The sequence below is a fragment of the Apteryx mantelli genome, chromosome 7 (assembly GCF_036417845.1).
Source record: "Apteryx mantelli isolate bAptMan1 chromosome 7, bAptMan1.hap1, whole genome shotgun sequence".
In the NCBI taxonomy this organism is placed as follows: domain Eukaryota; kingdom Metazoa; phylum Chordata; class Aves; order Apterygiformes; family Apterygidae; genus Apteryx; species Apteryx mantelli.
In genome coordinates, this window is record NC_089984.1 from 7,048,339 (window position 1) to 7,061,283 (window position 12,945).

Here is a 12,945-nt window from a genome sequence, read left to right on the forward strand (position 1 = left end):
TGCTCACGCTGGCACTTCTTTTCCTCCCCCGGTTCCCCACGTCCCCCCACCTCTCACGACCCCGAGCGTTTCCTCCCAGTCTCTCCATGCATCACCCTTGCTCTCGGCGTTTCCCACCCCGCGATGGAGGACCCCTCTCTTGGTGGAGTTTGCTCTGTGGGGTGTCCATTGCCACAAAGCGCCAGTTGCTCTGCTGAGGCTGGCCGAGAAGCTGCAGGTCCCTGCGTGCACATGAGGCCATCTGTCCTCCTCTGCCCCTCTGAGCTTGTCAGTGCACCAGGCCTTCGAAGCAGAAAGGCTGGGATGCAGCCCTGGCAGAGGGTTTTGGTGCAGGAGGGCTGATGTGGAGAGGGGAAACCCCTCCCCGCTACCTTCCCCCTCTGCCGAGTGGGAAATGGGGCATGCAGTGCGGAGGAGAGCGGTGTGATGGGTGGCATCGCTCAGCCTCTCTGCCCTCCAGCCGAGGCCAGGCTTCCCTCGCTCCTTTTCTTCTCCACCTGCTGCCCAGAATCCTTGTTTGCACACATATCACCAAATCTCAGCCAGGGTCCAAAATACCCCCTCGGCCTTTGCACGAGGTTGCTGGAGGCGTGAAGCGGCTCGGTGCAGGCATCTGGAGCATGCCTGCGCTGGGGAAGGGCTGACCCCGTGCATGCTCCAAGCGAACGAGCCATTCGGCTAGAGACGTTCGTAGCTGTTGAGCCCATCGTGATGCTTTGAGGCTGCTTAAAAAGAGGAGGCTCCGTCCCTCTCGCTGGGCGTTGCACGGGGAAATGAGGATCCCCCGTGGCCCTGGCGGTGGTGGTGATCTCTGCGTGGGCCTTTTGCAGCTGATCCAGAAGGACCTGGATGAGGAAGAGGAGCACAGCCCCGGCCAGGGGAGCCTCCGCTTCCGGCACAAGCAGCCCGTGGAGCTGAAAGGGCCCGATGGCATCCACGTGGTGCACGGCAGCACGGGCACGCTGCTCACCTCCGACCTCAACAGCCTGCCCGAAGACGACCAGAAGGGGCTGGGCCGCTCCCTGGAGACGCTGGCCGCGGACTGCGGGGGCTACAGCGACCACAACGCCCGCACCGAGTCGGCCAAGTCCACCCCCCTGCACAAGATGCGGGAGGTGATCATGGAGAGCCCGCTGGAGATCACGGAGCTATGACCAGCGGCGGCGCGCGCCCGGGCTCCCCGTGCGGGGGGAGGCCGCGGCGGCAGCAGGGGGGCAGGAGGCAGCGCCGAGAGCTGCCCGCGCGCGCGGCCCCCTCCCCGCCCCGCCGGCACGAGGCCGGCCGGCCGGCGCGAGCCAGCCGCTCCGTCTCCACCCGGCCGCCTCGGAGAGCTCGGCTCCAGGAAAGGGCTCTCAGGACCGGGTTGCTTTTACTCGCGTGTCATTTAATCATGGAATCATTAAATTTTTTTTATTTTTCTTAAAAAAAAAAGTTTTTTTTTTTTAAAAAAAGCAAAAAAAAAAAAGGAAAAAAGCTAAGTGAATGCAAGTGTTTGTTAGGAGGCCGGGCAGGGGCCAAGGCATGGTGTACCCGAAGGCAACGCAGCCTCGAGGCCGGCAGACTTGGAGGCTGCCCCGAGCCGGTGGCACTGCTGTCCCCTCCCGAGATGCATGCCGGGGACGAACCGTCCCGCCGGGGCCGAGGGCACGGGGAGGGCCGGGTCCGCTTGGCATTAATGTGTGTCGTCACCTTTCCGGAAAGGAAAGCCCAAAAACAAAAAACAAAAACAAACAAACAAAAACCCCGAAGACATTTCTCCATTTTGCTGGCTTTACCAAAACATAGCGCGACGTCAAAAAAAAAGCGAGAGACTGACAGTAACTGGGGTTTCTGACTGTAGAGTGTTCGTGTGTATCTTTTCCTTTTTTCCTTTCTCTTTCCTCCTGGCGTCTGCGTTGGTTTGTTTCCGACAATACCTTGCGGAGAGTTTGGGGGACCGGTCTGTTACGGGAATCCGAAATACACTATCTATGGCTTTGGTTAACCTGTCTGTCATCCTTGCCGGGCCCCGCGCGTGCCCCTCGCCCGCGGCAGGGCGGCCGCTGCTCGCTCTCCGCACGCGATCCAACGGCCCGGGGCCAAACCGCCTTTTCAAATGCAAAAAAAAAATAAAAAAACCACCTCATTTTATTTATATTAACCCCCTCCCCATATCTCTATATCAGTCTATCAATATATCTATATCTATAGATAGATAGATAGATATAGATAGATAGATTGAGATATATATATAGATATAGATATAGATATAGATATAGATATATCTCCAGTCTCCAGCGACCCACCCCTAAGAAAGCCCCAGGCGTCGAGCGGGACCCCGCTGCAGGGGTCAGGACACGACCTCGCACTGCATGGAAGCAAGGGCACCCCCAAACCCCCAACCCTCCCCCCCCCCCCCCCCCGGCAGGCCTGTTGCAGCACGTTTTGGTCCTCCCTGCAGGCTGCCCGCACCCCGCGCCGTAGCAGTCCCGACGCAATAGCAGAATTAAGGCACTGGTGCCTCTTTTTTTTTTTTTTTTTTTTTAATATATATATATATTTATATACATACACACACATATATATATGTTTTTAACTCTTACTCAACCTATATCTCTTCCGTCCGTTTCCCTCCTCCCCCCCCCCAAAAAAAAAAAAAAAATCAGTGTACTGCGAAAGTCATGCAAAGCCAGGCATTGCAGATAAATTTAATCCACTTGGTTTCTTTAAATGGCGATTGGAAAAAAAATAAAAAGCCCCCCCTGCCCCCCGCCCTGTACACCCCCCCCCCCAAATTGGGAGAGGGCCGCGGGCAGCGCCGGCAAAGGGCCGGGCTCGCCGAGGCCGCGCGGGCGCGTGGAGCTTGCCGTCGCGCGGGAGCGCGGGAGCGGCGTCGCGGCGGCCGAGGAGCTGCTGCGGGTCGCGCCGCGGTGGGCGCTGGGCTTCGGCGTTCGTCCGGGGCTGCTGCAGCGCGGGTTGCGGCCGGGGGGCCGGGGGGACAGGGGGGATGGGGATGGGATGCCCGAGCTGGCTGCTCTGCGGCGCGCAGGGATGCAGCGCAGCGGGCATTCGCCCCGCACATAGCCGGAGGGCGAGGAGGGTTTGGAGAGGGTTTTTTTGGGGGAGGGGGGGGGGGATTTTGAAAAACAAGCTGAATTCCCAGGCTTAAAAAAAAAAAAAAAAAAAAACCAACCCCAAACTCCCTTAACCTGGTTTGGCAGGTTTCGGGTGTGGGGGGGGGGGGGAAGCGGCGAGCCCGGCCGCCCGGCGCGGCTCCTAGCCCCACACGTGCTGCTTGCAGTGCTCGACGGCCTGCGGGAGGAAGGCAAGGGAAGGGAAGAGGAGGGGGAGAGGCGGCGTGAGCGGGGCGCCTGGCCGGGCATGGGCACGGGCACTCGCCCCCCCCTCCGCCCCGGGCACTTACGTCGCAGGCGGCGGCGGTGGCCGCGCTCCGGCACCAGTAGCGGGGGCCCCGGGCGCAGGGCTCGGCGCCCAGGCGCTCCTCCTCCTCCTCCTCCTCGGGCGAGTCACACGCTCTGAGCTTCTGCATCGCGGCAGCGACGGGGGGGAAAATTAAAATAAAGAAAAAAAAAAAGAAACCCCGAAGCACACCCCGGGGCGGGGGGCACTTACGGTGCAGACGAAGGTGGGGTCCATCATCTGGACGAGGAGCCGCACGGCAGCCGGCTCGTACTGCGTGACGAGCGCCTCGCACTGCGGAGCACAGCGGGGTGAGGCGAGCCGGGGGGAGCAGCGCTTTTTGGGGGGCTCCCGGAGCGGGGTGGGGGGGTGGGGGGGGTGTCCCCCTGCTCACCTGCCCCGTGAACGGCGAGGGCAGCAGCTCGCAGCCCTTCTCCAGCATGTCGCCCAGCTCCGACAGCGTCTCGTTCTTGAGCAGCTCGTTGTCGAAGTAGGTGATGACGATCTGGCACACGTTGCAGAAGGCGCCCGCCGCCGGCCGCTCCAGCGCCCCGGCCCCTGCGGCGCGGACGGGCCGTCGGCGGCGGTTCGGGGGCGCGCGGACCCCCCCAAACCCCCCCCCCCCATCCGGACGTACCTGCGCGGGCCGCCGGCGCCTTGGGGCAGCACCGCAGCATGGTGCAGACGGCCCGCGGGTCGGTGGCCTCCAGCAGCATGATGACCACGGCTTTGCCGTAGGAGTCCACGAAGTCCTTGCACTGGCCGATGACGCCGTGGGGCAGCATGTAGCACACCTTCTCCATGTCGTTGACCAGCTGCTCCTGGCGGGGCGACGGCGGGCGGCTGGCACGGCGCGGCCCCGCACGGGGAGCCCTGCCGCGGGGTGCACCGCGGTCCCCAGCCGCCCACCACCCACCCGCCCCGCGCACCTCGGTCACGTTGTTCTCCAGGAGGCCCTCGGCTGCCTTCACGGCGAACTCGCACACCTCGCACAGCGGCGTCGCCCCCTCCTCCTCCTCCTCCTCCTCCTCCTCCTCCTCCTGCGGGGCGAAAGCCGTCGCAAGTGAAGGCTCGGCCGTGCGTGAGCCGCGGCCACAAACCCTCACCGCTTTCTTGCGACAAGAGATTTGCAGCCGTGAAAAAATTGGGATGTTGTTGGAGGGAGGGGAAAAAAGGAAAAAGTTAAAAAATCCTTTTTTTTTTTTCTTTTCTTTTTTAGCCCGCGGTGTTGCCGGCTGCCTCTCGGCGCAGCCGGCGGGACGGCGACGAGGAGGGGGCCAGGCCCGTCTTACCGCGGCGCGGTCCAGCGCGCCCAGGGCGTGCAGCACCTTCTCGGCGAGCGGGGCCAGCGGCGCCGGCGAGGCGCAGGCGCCCACCAGCCCGCACAGCTCCTGGGGGTCCTGCGGGAAGAGGTGCACGTGGGGGGATGAGGCCGCCCGGCGAGAGCCCACGGAGGCTCCCGCGGGGCCGCCCTGACCCCCGCTTACCTCCGTCTGCTGGTGGGGGGGGAGCCGGGAGGCGGAAGGAGAAAAGACAAGAACGAGAGCAGTTACCATCCATTTTTCCCCCCCCCTTTTTTTTTTAATAAAAAAGGGTCCAACCCCGGTGATGCAAACCGCTGCAATGCAGGGCCCCCTCCCTCCCCGAGCCGGGCTGCTTGGTGCATAGCGGGTTTGGGTAAAAGGCCTGGTGGGGGGGGGGGGGGGGCCGTGGCTTGCCCTGCTGCAGCCCCCCCCGGAGAAGGGCTGGGCACGCCGGGCGCTGCCGCTTACCATGTGCCGGAGCAGCCGCGCAGCCATGTCCGAGTACGCTGCCAGGTAGCGCTGGCACTGTGCAGGCAAGAGAGGCGCGTGGCATCAGCCCGTGCGTCGTCCCCCCCCCCCCCCCCCCCCGCAGTGCTGGTGTCCCCAAAGAGACACCCGCGCTGCAAAAAAACCCCCCCCCCCCCCAAAGTGAGTGCCGGGGGGGGAGGCGCTTCGCCGCGGCGGCCGCGCTTACGCTCGGTGCCAGGAGGGGCCCCAGGCTCTCGCACTCGCTGCGGAGGCGGGCGGCGAAGGTCTGGACGCCGAAGGCGCTGGTGTCCATCTGGCCCTGCACGGCCGCCACCAGCCGGGCGCAGTCCCCGCACAGATCCCCCCGCTCCCGCGGGTCCTGGGGCCGCAGCAGCGGCGGCGGCAGCATGTTGGCCGCGAAGGGGGCGGCTGGCTGGGCAAAGTCGTCCCCGGGCGACGCCGGCGGCTTCCGAAACTCGAGGGCGCTGGCGGGGCGCTGCCGGGGCTGGCACAGCTTGATGGTCCCGCACACCACCTTGGGGTCCGACTGCGGGGCGAGCGGGGCCGTCAGGGCGCGGGCGTCCCACGCGGCACCCGCCCCGCCGAGGCCCCCGCCGCTCACCAGCACTTGCTTGCCCAGCTGGGTGAGCACCAGGATGCCCGTGTCCACCATCTTCTTGCACTTGACCGACCAGTCCTGGAAGGGCAGGTACTGGCACTTCTTCTCCAGAAAGCCCCGGAGCTTGTCCTAGGAGGGAAGGCGAGGGGGAGGGGGGAGGCTTAGGGCTGGGCACCCCCCACGGCCGGAGCCGTGGGGCGGAGGGGCCGGCACCCACCTCAGTGCAGTTGTCCTGCAGGATCTTCCCCACCACGGAGACCACCACCTGGCACAGGTGGCACGGGATGCCCTTCTGCGGAGAGAGAAGGCGCACGTCGGCGACACCCCTGGCCCCAAAAAAGCCCCGGCTGCCTCCTCCCACCCGCCCAGGGCTTTTGGGGGACAGGCAACGACGTGGTGCCCGCCGTGGGCCCGGGTTGCCGCCGGTGGACGTTGCTCCGCTGCCAAAGAGGGTGGCCCCACAACCATCCGCGCCGCGGGAATGCCCTCGGGTGTCCCTTTCGTTCTGGGCTCGCTCCTGGCAACAGCGACCGCCACAGTAACGCGCCTTTTTGGCAGGGACTCGGGTTGCCTGTTGCTGCTGTGACCGTCAGGCGTCCCTTAGCTTGGGGACTTTGGATGAGGACGAGCCACAGGCACAGCGAAACCGTGTAGCACTTGCCGAGAGAGCTTTTTTTTTAAATATAATATTTATTTTCTTGCAAAGTGCCCTGTGGCTCCAAAACCATTCCTGAAGCACGGTTTGGCTCCAAGGAGCTCCCAAAAATGGTTGGGGGGGGGGGGGAAGCTTTTAGAAGGATGGCACTGAAATGTTTGGACATTTCATAAGTGGAAAGGCGTTGGGCTGAAGAACCAGAAGAACGTTTTTGTTGGCATTTGAGCAAAACTGAACAACAGCATGGTTAGGCCTTGGACAAAAATTGTGGTTTTTTTTTTTTTTTTTTTTTTGCTTTTAGCAGCCCCAGCTGCCCCCCCCCGGTCCGAGCCGCCTGCCCGCCCGCCGCCCCGCGGCCGCCCCGCCGTTTACCCCCAGCGGCAGGTCCCCGGCGGCGAGGCGGCAGTGCTCCAGCGCCCCGCACCGCGCCGCCGTCCGCGCGTCCCGGCACCAGTCCTGGGGCCGCTCGCCGCACGCGGGCTTCCCGCCGAGGGGGCTGGCTCCGGCTGCGGGCAGAGCACACCGGCGTCAGCCACGGCCCCCCCCCACCACGGCCCCCGCGCGCCCCGGCCCCGCCGGCTGCTCGTCTTCCGGGCAACTTTTATCAGTGGAGGGATAACTTAAAAAAAAAAAAAGGTCACCCCCCCCCCCCAACCTCCCCGGCTGCTTTGGGCATTTGCACTGGGGCAATTTGGGCTCCCCGACCACAGGAAAGCGGCGGCCATGCGGCTCTGCTCCCGCGGCACCCTGGCCTCCCCACGGCCTTCGGGTTGGTCCCGGATCCGTCGGCGCCGGAGCCCTGCCCGGCAGGCTGCCTGCCACCCCTCCCGCTGTGAGTCACGCTCCGGTTTTGCAATAGGGTGGCTGTTGTTTTGGTTAATTTTTTTTTTTTTAATTCCAGCGAAGGCCTGGTTTGCTGCCCCGGGAGCTGGTGCTGACTTGCAAAGCCTGGAGGAAGCCCCATCCTGAGCCCCTTCCCTCCCCGACCCCCCTCGTGCCCAGCAAATCAAAGCAGACCGCCAGCTACCACGTTCCTAAGGGAATCCCCTGAAGGGGGGGGGGGGGGGGATTGCTCTCTCCCCAAAGCCCCGCTTGCAGCGGTTGCTGTTAACGCTGCTGAAGCCCAGCGCACACGTGCAACAGCGACTCCTTCTCCGCGCTAACCACATGCATGTGGGGGCATCGCGCGGGGCTTCACAGCGCCCTCCGGCCACGAGGGTGGCAGCCCTGGGGAGCTGCCTGCTTACGGGAAAAAAAAAAAAACCCTGAATAAACAGCGCGCTGCTCTTGCGACACGCGCGCACGGGCTGCGGGTGCAAAGGCTCGGCCCCGCGCGCCAGCCCTGGTAGTCGCTCGGCGGCTCCCGGCCGGTCGGGCTTGAGCAGCGCCGCTTCCCGCGCCGCGCAGACGGCGTGTTCTCCCTGCGCGCTGGGCGGCCGGACCCGAGCGTGTTAGCGATCGCAGCCCAGCGGCTGCAAACCCCAGCCGGGACGGTGGCACCGGGGGGGGGGGGGCAATTAGCAACTCGGGTCGGTGGCTTGACTTATAAACCACCCCGGGCAGCCGCAGCTCGGAGCGAAGCCACATTTCCAGGGAATAGGGTTCCCAGGTGACCCAAACGGCCCCCGCCCGCTACCAAAAGTGCTGGCCCAGCACCTCACCCTCTGGTGCGTTTTAACCCGAATTACACCATCGCTCTTGCTGCAGCACCGGGGCAGGCGCAGCGCCCCCGGGGCAGAGTGACTCACGCCGGTTTCCCATGGAAAAGCGTCCCACACACCTATCCATCAGCGAGATTCCTGACTCTCCTCATCAGCTGATAGGTGGTTTTTTTGCTTTTTTCTTTTTTTTTTGCCGTGGCACCAGCATCAGGACAAACAGGACTGGCAAGGCAGCCGAAGAGGCGAGGGGCAGCATCCAGGGAGGGAAAAAACCGGAGGAAGGGAAGGGCGTTTCGCGGGGCTCCCGGCCGCGGCGCCGGCTCCCGCGGGACCTCGCACCGGCGAGGTGGGCGCAACCCCGCGCGGGTCGCCAGGGCAGAGGCTCCGTTTTCCCACGCTCCTGCGGTCAAATTAGTTCCCGCAGCAGCGATCGGCTTGTTGTCAGGGCAGGTGGAGGGGAATCCCTGCCTGGATGAGGAGCCGGGATAAAACAGCGCCTGGTGTCGCAACCCGAAGCTGTCCTGGGGGGGGACCGTCCCAGCCCGGCCAGCACCGCTGCCCTCGTTTCAGGGTTGCGGAGGTGCGGGCTGGAGAGCGGTGCCAGACCTGTCAAGCCTGGTTAACGTTTAAGCCAGTCCAAAACAGGGAAATCTCTTTTGTGACGTGGGGCCTGTTTCCAAGTTCCCATTTGCCAGGGTTTGCAACTCTTTCTCGCGGGATGGCTTTCATTTAGGAAAACCGGGTGGCACAGAAAAATACGCAATTTTTAGTGTTTTAATGAAAATACTTTTTTATGAGCTCTCCCCCTGAAAGCGGCATCTAGGATAGAAAAAAAAATCATAAAAGTGTTCGATAAGCAGCATGTAAGAGCACCAGACAGACGTGCCGTGGGCCACAGCCGGCACCAAGCCTGCCTGGGCTGGTGGGGCACGGCAAACCGAGACCCCGAACTGCGCCGGGCACCCTGCGGAGCCCGGCTACCGTGGAGGATCTGGGCTCTTCCCAAGCTTCAAGGAAGTTAAAAGAATAGGAAAACTCCCACCGCCTGGGGGCTGATGGCGAACCGGAGCCGGAGGGAAGCAGGAGGCCCTGCAGAAATTCCCGTCCCCGGTTCAAAGGCGCCGTGTGACCCTCCCGCTACCCGGGCACGCCGGACTCCCGCGCCGGCACCACCTTCCCTCTCCCGCCCTTCTCCCGCCCGCCCGTCCGTCGAGGCCCGGGTGTCTGCTGCGCGGACGTGGGGCGCAGCGGGGGAGTTTGCAGGAGAAGCCTCCCGCCGCGGCGCAGGAGGAAAGCCAGCAGCCCGCACCCCGGTTGGGAAACGCCTCGGATCAGCCCCTCGCATCGTCGCCGGTAATTACAGCAGCCTCGGCAGGAGCGGCCCGGCTCCGGCGAGCGGCACGCGGGCTCGGCGCTTCCCAAGCGGCCAAGCGCGCCCTTGGCTCAACCCGTGACTTTATTCCCACCTCCCCGCGACAAAAACTCTGGTGTCCTCTGAGATACGATCAGTGCTTGAAAGCATCGCCACTTTAATTTGGATTAGGCCACCGCTTTATCCTTCGAGATAGCGGTTAACGAGCGAAGGGGTTACAAACAGCGTGCTGCGATTGCAGGTGCCTTCTCCCGGCGTAATTCCTCGCCTTCCTTTACGAGGAAGAGCTGGGAAGTGCAAAGCCCTTCGGCACGCGTGCAACTGCGCGCAACCACGCGTGTCGCCCCAGCCCCACGTGCTGCCCGACCCAAAGGCACGCATGAGGAGGGCTCCTCTGCAGCACCGCTGCGGCAGAGACCAAGCGCACGGCGCCGGCTGGGGAGTCCCCGGCCGCGAGACGCGGAAACGGCCCTCGCGGAGCGCTGAAGAGGGAGGAAGTTATGAAATCCAGGTCAGGAGACGCCTATCAATCAGAACAGCTGTGAGACTAAAGGCCGCGCTTAGCGAGCGCTGTCAAGGACAAGGAAGAGGTGCCACCAGCAATGCCGCGGGGAGAGCATTTGAAGAAGAGTTTCACATGGTCTGAATTCCCACCAAAGCCCTTGGCCTGCACATTTCTGGCTCTGGGCGACTCCCTGCTCGGCTTCTGCTCCAGCCCCGCGTCCAGCTCTGCGCCCAGTTTGCTGCGAAAGCAGCACCGGGGCTTAAGCTGAAACTTTGGCAACACGTGCAAAGGGCTGCATCCAGGCAGAGTCCTGAGCCAAAGCGACTCGGCTCTGCTCAGAGCAGGGTGAACTTGCCACAGGTGGAAACCGTCGCCACAGGGCAGGCAACCGGAGCAACCAGCGCACCGCGAAGTCTCACTTAAAAGCAAAACCTGATGCAGCCCGCGCGGACGAACGCTGGGGGATCCAAGAGGAAGCACTAACGCAGGAAGGTGGAAGAACCGCGGCTGTTTTCCTCCAGCCCCTAGGACAGAGCGTGAGTGCTTCGGGCTGCAGCCAGCCCCTGGGAGGACCCGGGAGCACCCAGCTAGGCAGGGATGCTCAGGCGCTGCCCCACGCCGCCGCTGCCTTGAGCAAGCCCGCGTTGCCCCATCCCCTGAGTTACGAGGACGCTGGAGGAGCTTTGCTCCGGGAGCTGGGCGCTGAGCTGCTTTTGATCTCGTGCGGCTGCAACAGCGCCTGACTGATTTATACAAAGTCGCCGGGCGAGAAGGAGAGGGCCCGCGTCGGCCCAGCCTGCAAAGCCTGGCAAACAGGTTATGACGTAAGGCACCGGGGGTGGCGGCGTGGGCCCGGCCGCTCCGGTTCCCGGCTAATCAGCGCACGCCCTCGGCCTGGCTGCGGGAAAGCTTGCTCTCGGCGACCCACCTTCCCCAAGCCGTGCAAGGAAGCGATGCACAAAACACTGCTTTTCCCTTAAACAGTACGGATGCATGCCCCGCGGGGAGGGCGGCAGCGCAGGGAGGAGTCGGAGGCTCCACTATCTGCCGAGAAAAGCTCTAGCAAGTAAAAAATAATAATTTAGCTAGTATCACAAATGGATAGAAGGCCCTGCTGTCATATGAGGGATTTGTGCTGGGATCCCAAAAAAACCTCTAAGGGCAAATCAACTTTTCCTGCAGGCTTCAGCTCTCTTCTGGGCATCTCTATCACTAACTGCTTGGTTGCTCCCCCTTCCGTCCAAGCTTTGCTCTTCACTGGGTTGATAGGTTGTACATCTGAAGTACAACACCTATTCTCTCTTTACCAACACTTTCTTATTCCATGAAGTATTTTTGCAGTGCATTTTAAGAGAATTAGGATTCAGCTAAAACTGGATGTGCAGAAACGCATGCAGCATAATATCACAAAAGCCAGAGCAGGATCTCGGTGCTACTGCCTGAACCTGAAAGCATGAAAGCATTTCTCAGTGACAAAACCATCTTTGCTCGTAACCAGCCCACCAGTTCCACAGCCAGAACACCAGTTTCCTGCATGGAGACGTTACGCAAGTTGCCAAACTGCGCTCCACAGCAGAGCCGTGGAAATAAGAACAGCCATGAGCTGCAGGGGCAGGTTTGCCTAGAGGACTGACATGCCAAGTGCTGGTGACCTTTCCTGATCTTCCTGCTGCTGGCTTGAGCGCTTCTGCCTTCTTCCCCCTCATCAGGGAACGTGCTCTCGGTCACGACTCTTCCACCACAAACCCAGCATTTTGGTGGTTCACATCCAAGGCGTCTGACAGGCAGGGCCGGGGTAATCGGAATGCAAAAGGCATTCTTCCCTTTAAAAGGTGGGTTTGGTTTTTTGGGGGGAGGGGGGGATGCCTACAACAAGGGGGCTACATAGATTCCCCCCAAGGGAATTTGCTAGAGAATCACCAATTTCTTTCCCTGGAGCAAGGACCACGGGTCAGAAATAGGCTCCTCCCAAGCTGTTTCCTATGGAGTGGAAGAGGATGAACCAGGTTTTAGCTTTGTTATGCTTATCGGAAGAGATATCTGGGGGATGGCGAGGCATAAGCAGTCTGCAGGCAGGGTTTGCTCATAAATACCCAAAGCCCCAGCGACGAGAGTTCTCCGCAGGCACTTGGGTACGTGGCAATAATCAGATAATCCTAACAAGAGCTCAGACACAAATGCTACGGAGTGCAAAGAGCCTGAACCGCAGAGGAAGCTTCCTGCCTCCTCTCCCTACACTCCTGCACTCGCAGGAGGAGCAGACAGGCAGCTTTAGCCAGCATTTTGTTTCCTCCGTTGTGGAAGGAGTACAATAAAGTGATTTCTCCCAGATCCTCTGTATGCAGCCAGGTCCCTACGCAGAGGGCAGCAGACAAGTCAGCCCTCTTCTCCCGCCACTACTGCGATGCCCCATAAACTTGTCTTCCTTCCTCCCCCTTCCTAAACACCCCTCCCATCCCCTACAGAAAGCTGGCTGGTCCAAGTCCTCACTGTCCAGAGACAGAAGGACGCAAAACATTATCTACCCTTAAGATTACCTTTAAGGGCAAAAACTGCAATACTCACTTCCAGGTGGACAAGAGTTGAAGCACAAGGTGTATCCTAGCTTTCCTCTGGCATAATTTGCAAAATCATGGAGGAATAAGAAGGTATGCTACTCAGTTTAAGCATTTCTGACCTTTTAAGAGGCAACAGATACATCCAAGAAGAATTTGTAATAGCTTTGGGGGTTTGAAGGGTTTTTTTGAGCTCTCCTCTGAGGAAAGAGTCCTACCCCCAAGCCTGACCTTACCTTGATAGGACCCCAAGCAAACAGAAAGGATCAACACCCAGCCACTCCATTTGTTCTCCATGCTGTTCCTAAGATAGTCCTCAGTGGCTGGTTACGCTCCCGTGCTTCTCCCAGACTGAGGAATCCTGGAACTGTCAGGTGAAGTAGTGAGACCTGACACCTACACACAAC

At 61.6% G+C, this 12,945-nt stretch overlaps 2 protein-coding genes across 2 annotated transcripts in view; one reads left to right on the top strand and one right to left on the bottom strand.

The window, feature by feature from the left end:
- Positions 1-1,968, top strand: part of CDH23 (cadherin related 23) — a 224,650-nt gene extending 222,682 nt beyond the window's left edge. The window contains exon 68 of the mRNA XM_067299722.1: positions 831-1,968. Within this exon, the coding sequence (XP_067155823.1) occupies positions 831-1,154 (324 nt within the window). The 3' untranslated portion in view covers positions 1,155-1,968. The remainder of the gene's footprint in view (positions 1-830) is intronic.
- Positions 1,969-3,255: 1,287 nt separating this feature from the next.
- LOC136992437 (prosaposin-like) lies at positions 3,256-12,835 on the bottom strand. Its single transcript, XM_067299588.1, has 13 exons — positions 12,775-12,835; positions 6,818-6,951; positions 6,008-6,082; positions 5,794-5,919; positions 5,398-5,718; positions 5,175-5,228; positions 4,692-4,811; positions 4,329-4,406; positions 4,037-4,220; positions 3,794-3,957; positions 3,613-3,693; positions 3,404-3,523; positions 3,256-3,291 (listed from the first exon to the last, which is right to left on the bottom strand). Exons 1-13 carry the CDS (start codon positions 12,833-12,835, stop codon positions 3,256-3,258), a joined length of 1,554 nt encoding a protein of 517 aa, XP_067155689.1.
- Between the last annotated feature and the right edge of the window lie 110 nt (positions 12,836-12,945).

Coding starts and splice junctions, on each gene's coding strand:
- LOC136992437 (XM_067299588.1), bottom strand. CDS start 12,835: ATGGAGAACAAATGGAGTGGCTGGGTGTTGATCCTTTCTGTTTGCTTG. Junction 6,952..12,774: donor TTGCTTGGGGTCCTATCAAG/GTAAGGTCAGGC, acceptor CTCTGCCCGCAG/CCGGAGCCAGCCCCCTCGGC. Junction 4,812..5,174: donor CTGCGCGGCTGCTCCGGCAC/ATGGTAAGCGGC, acceptor CCCCACGTGCAC/CTCTTCCCGCAGGACCCCCA.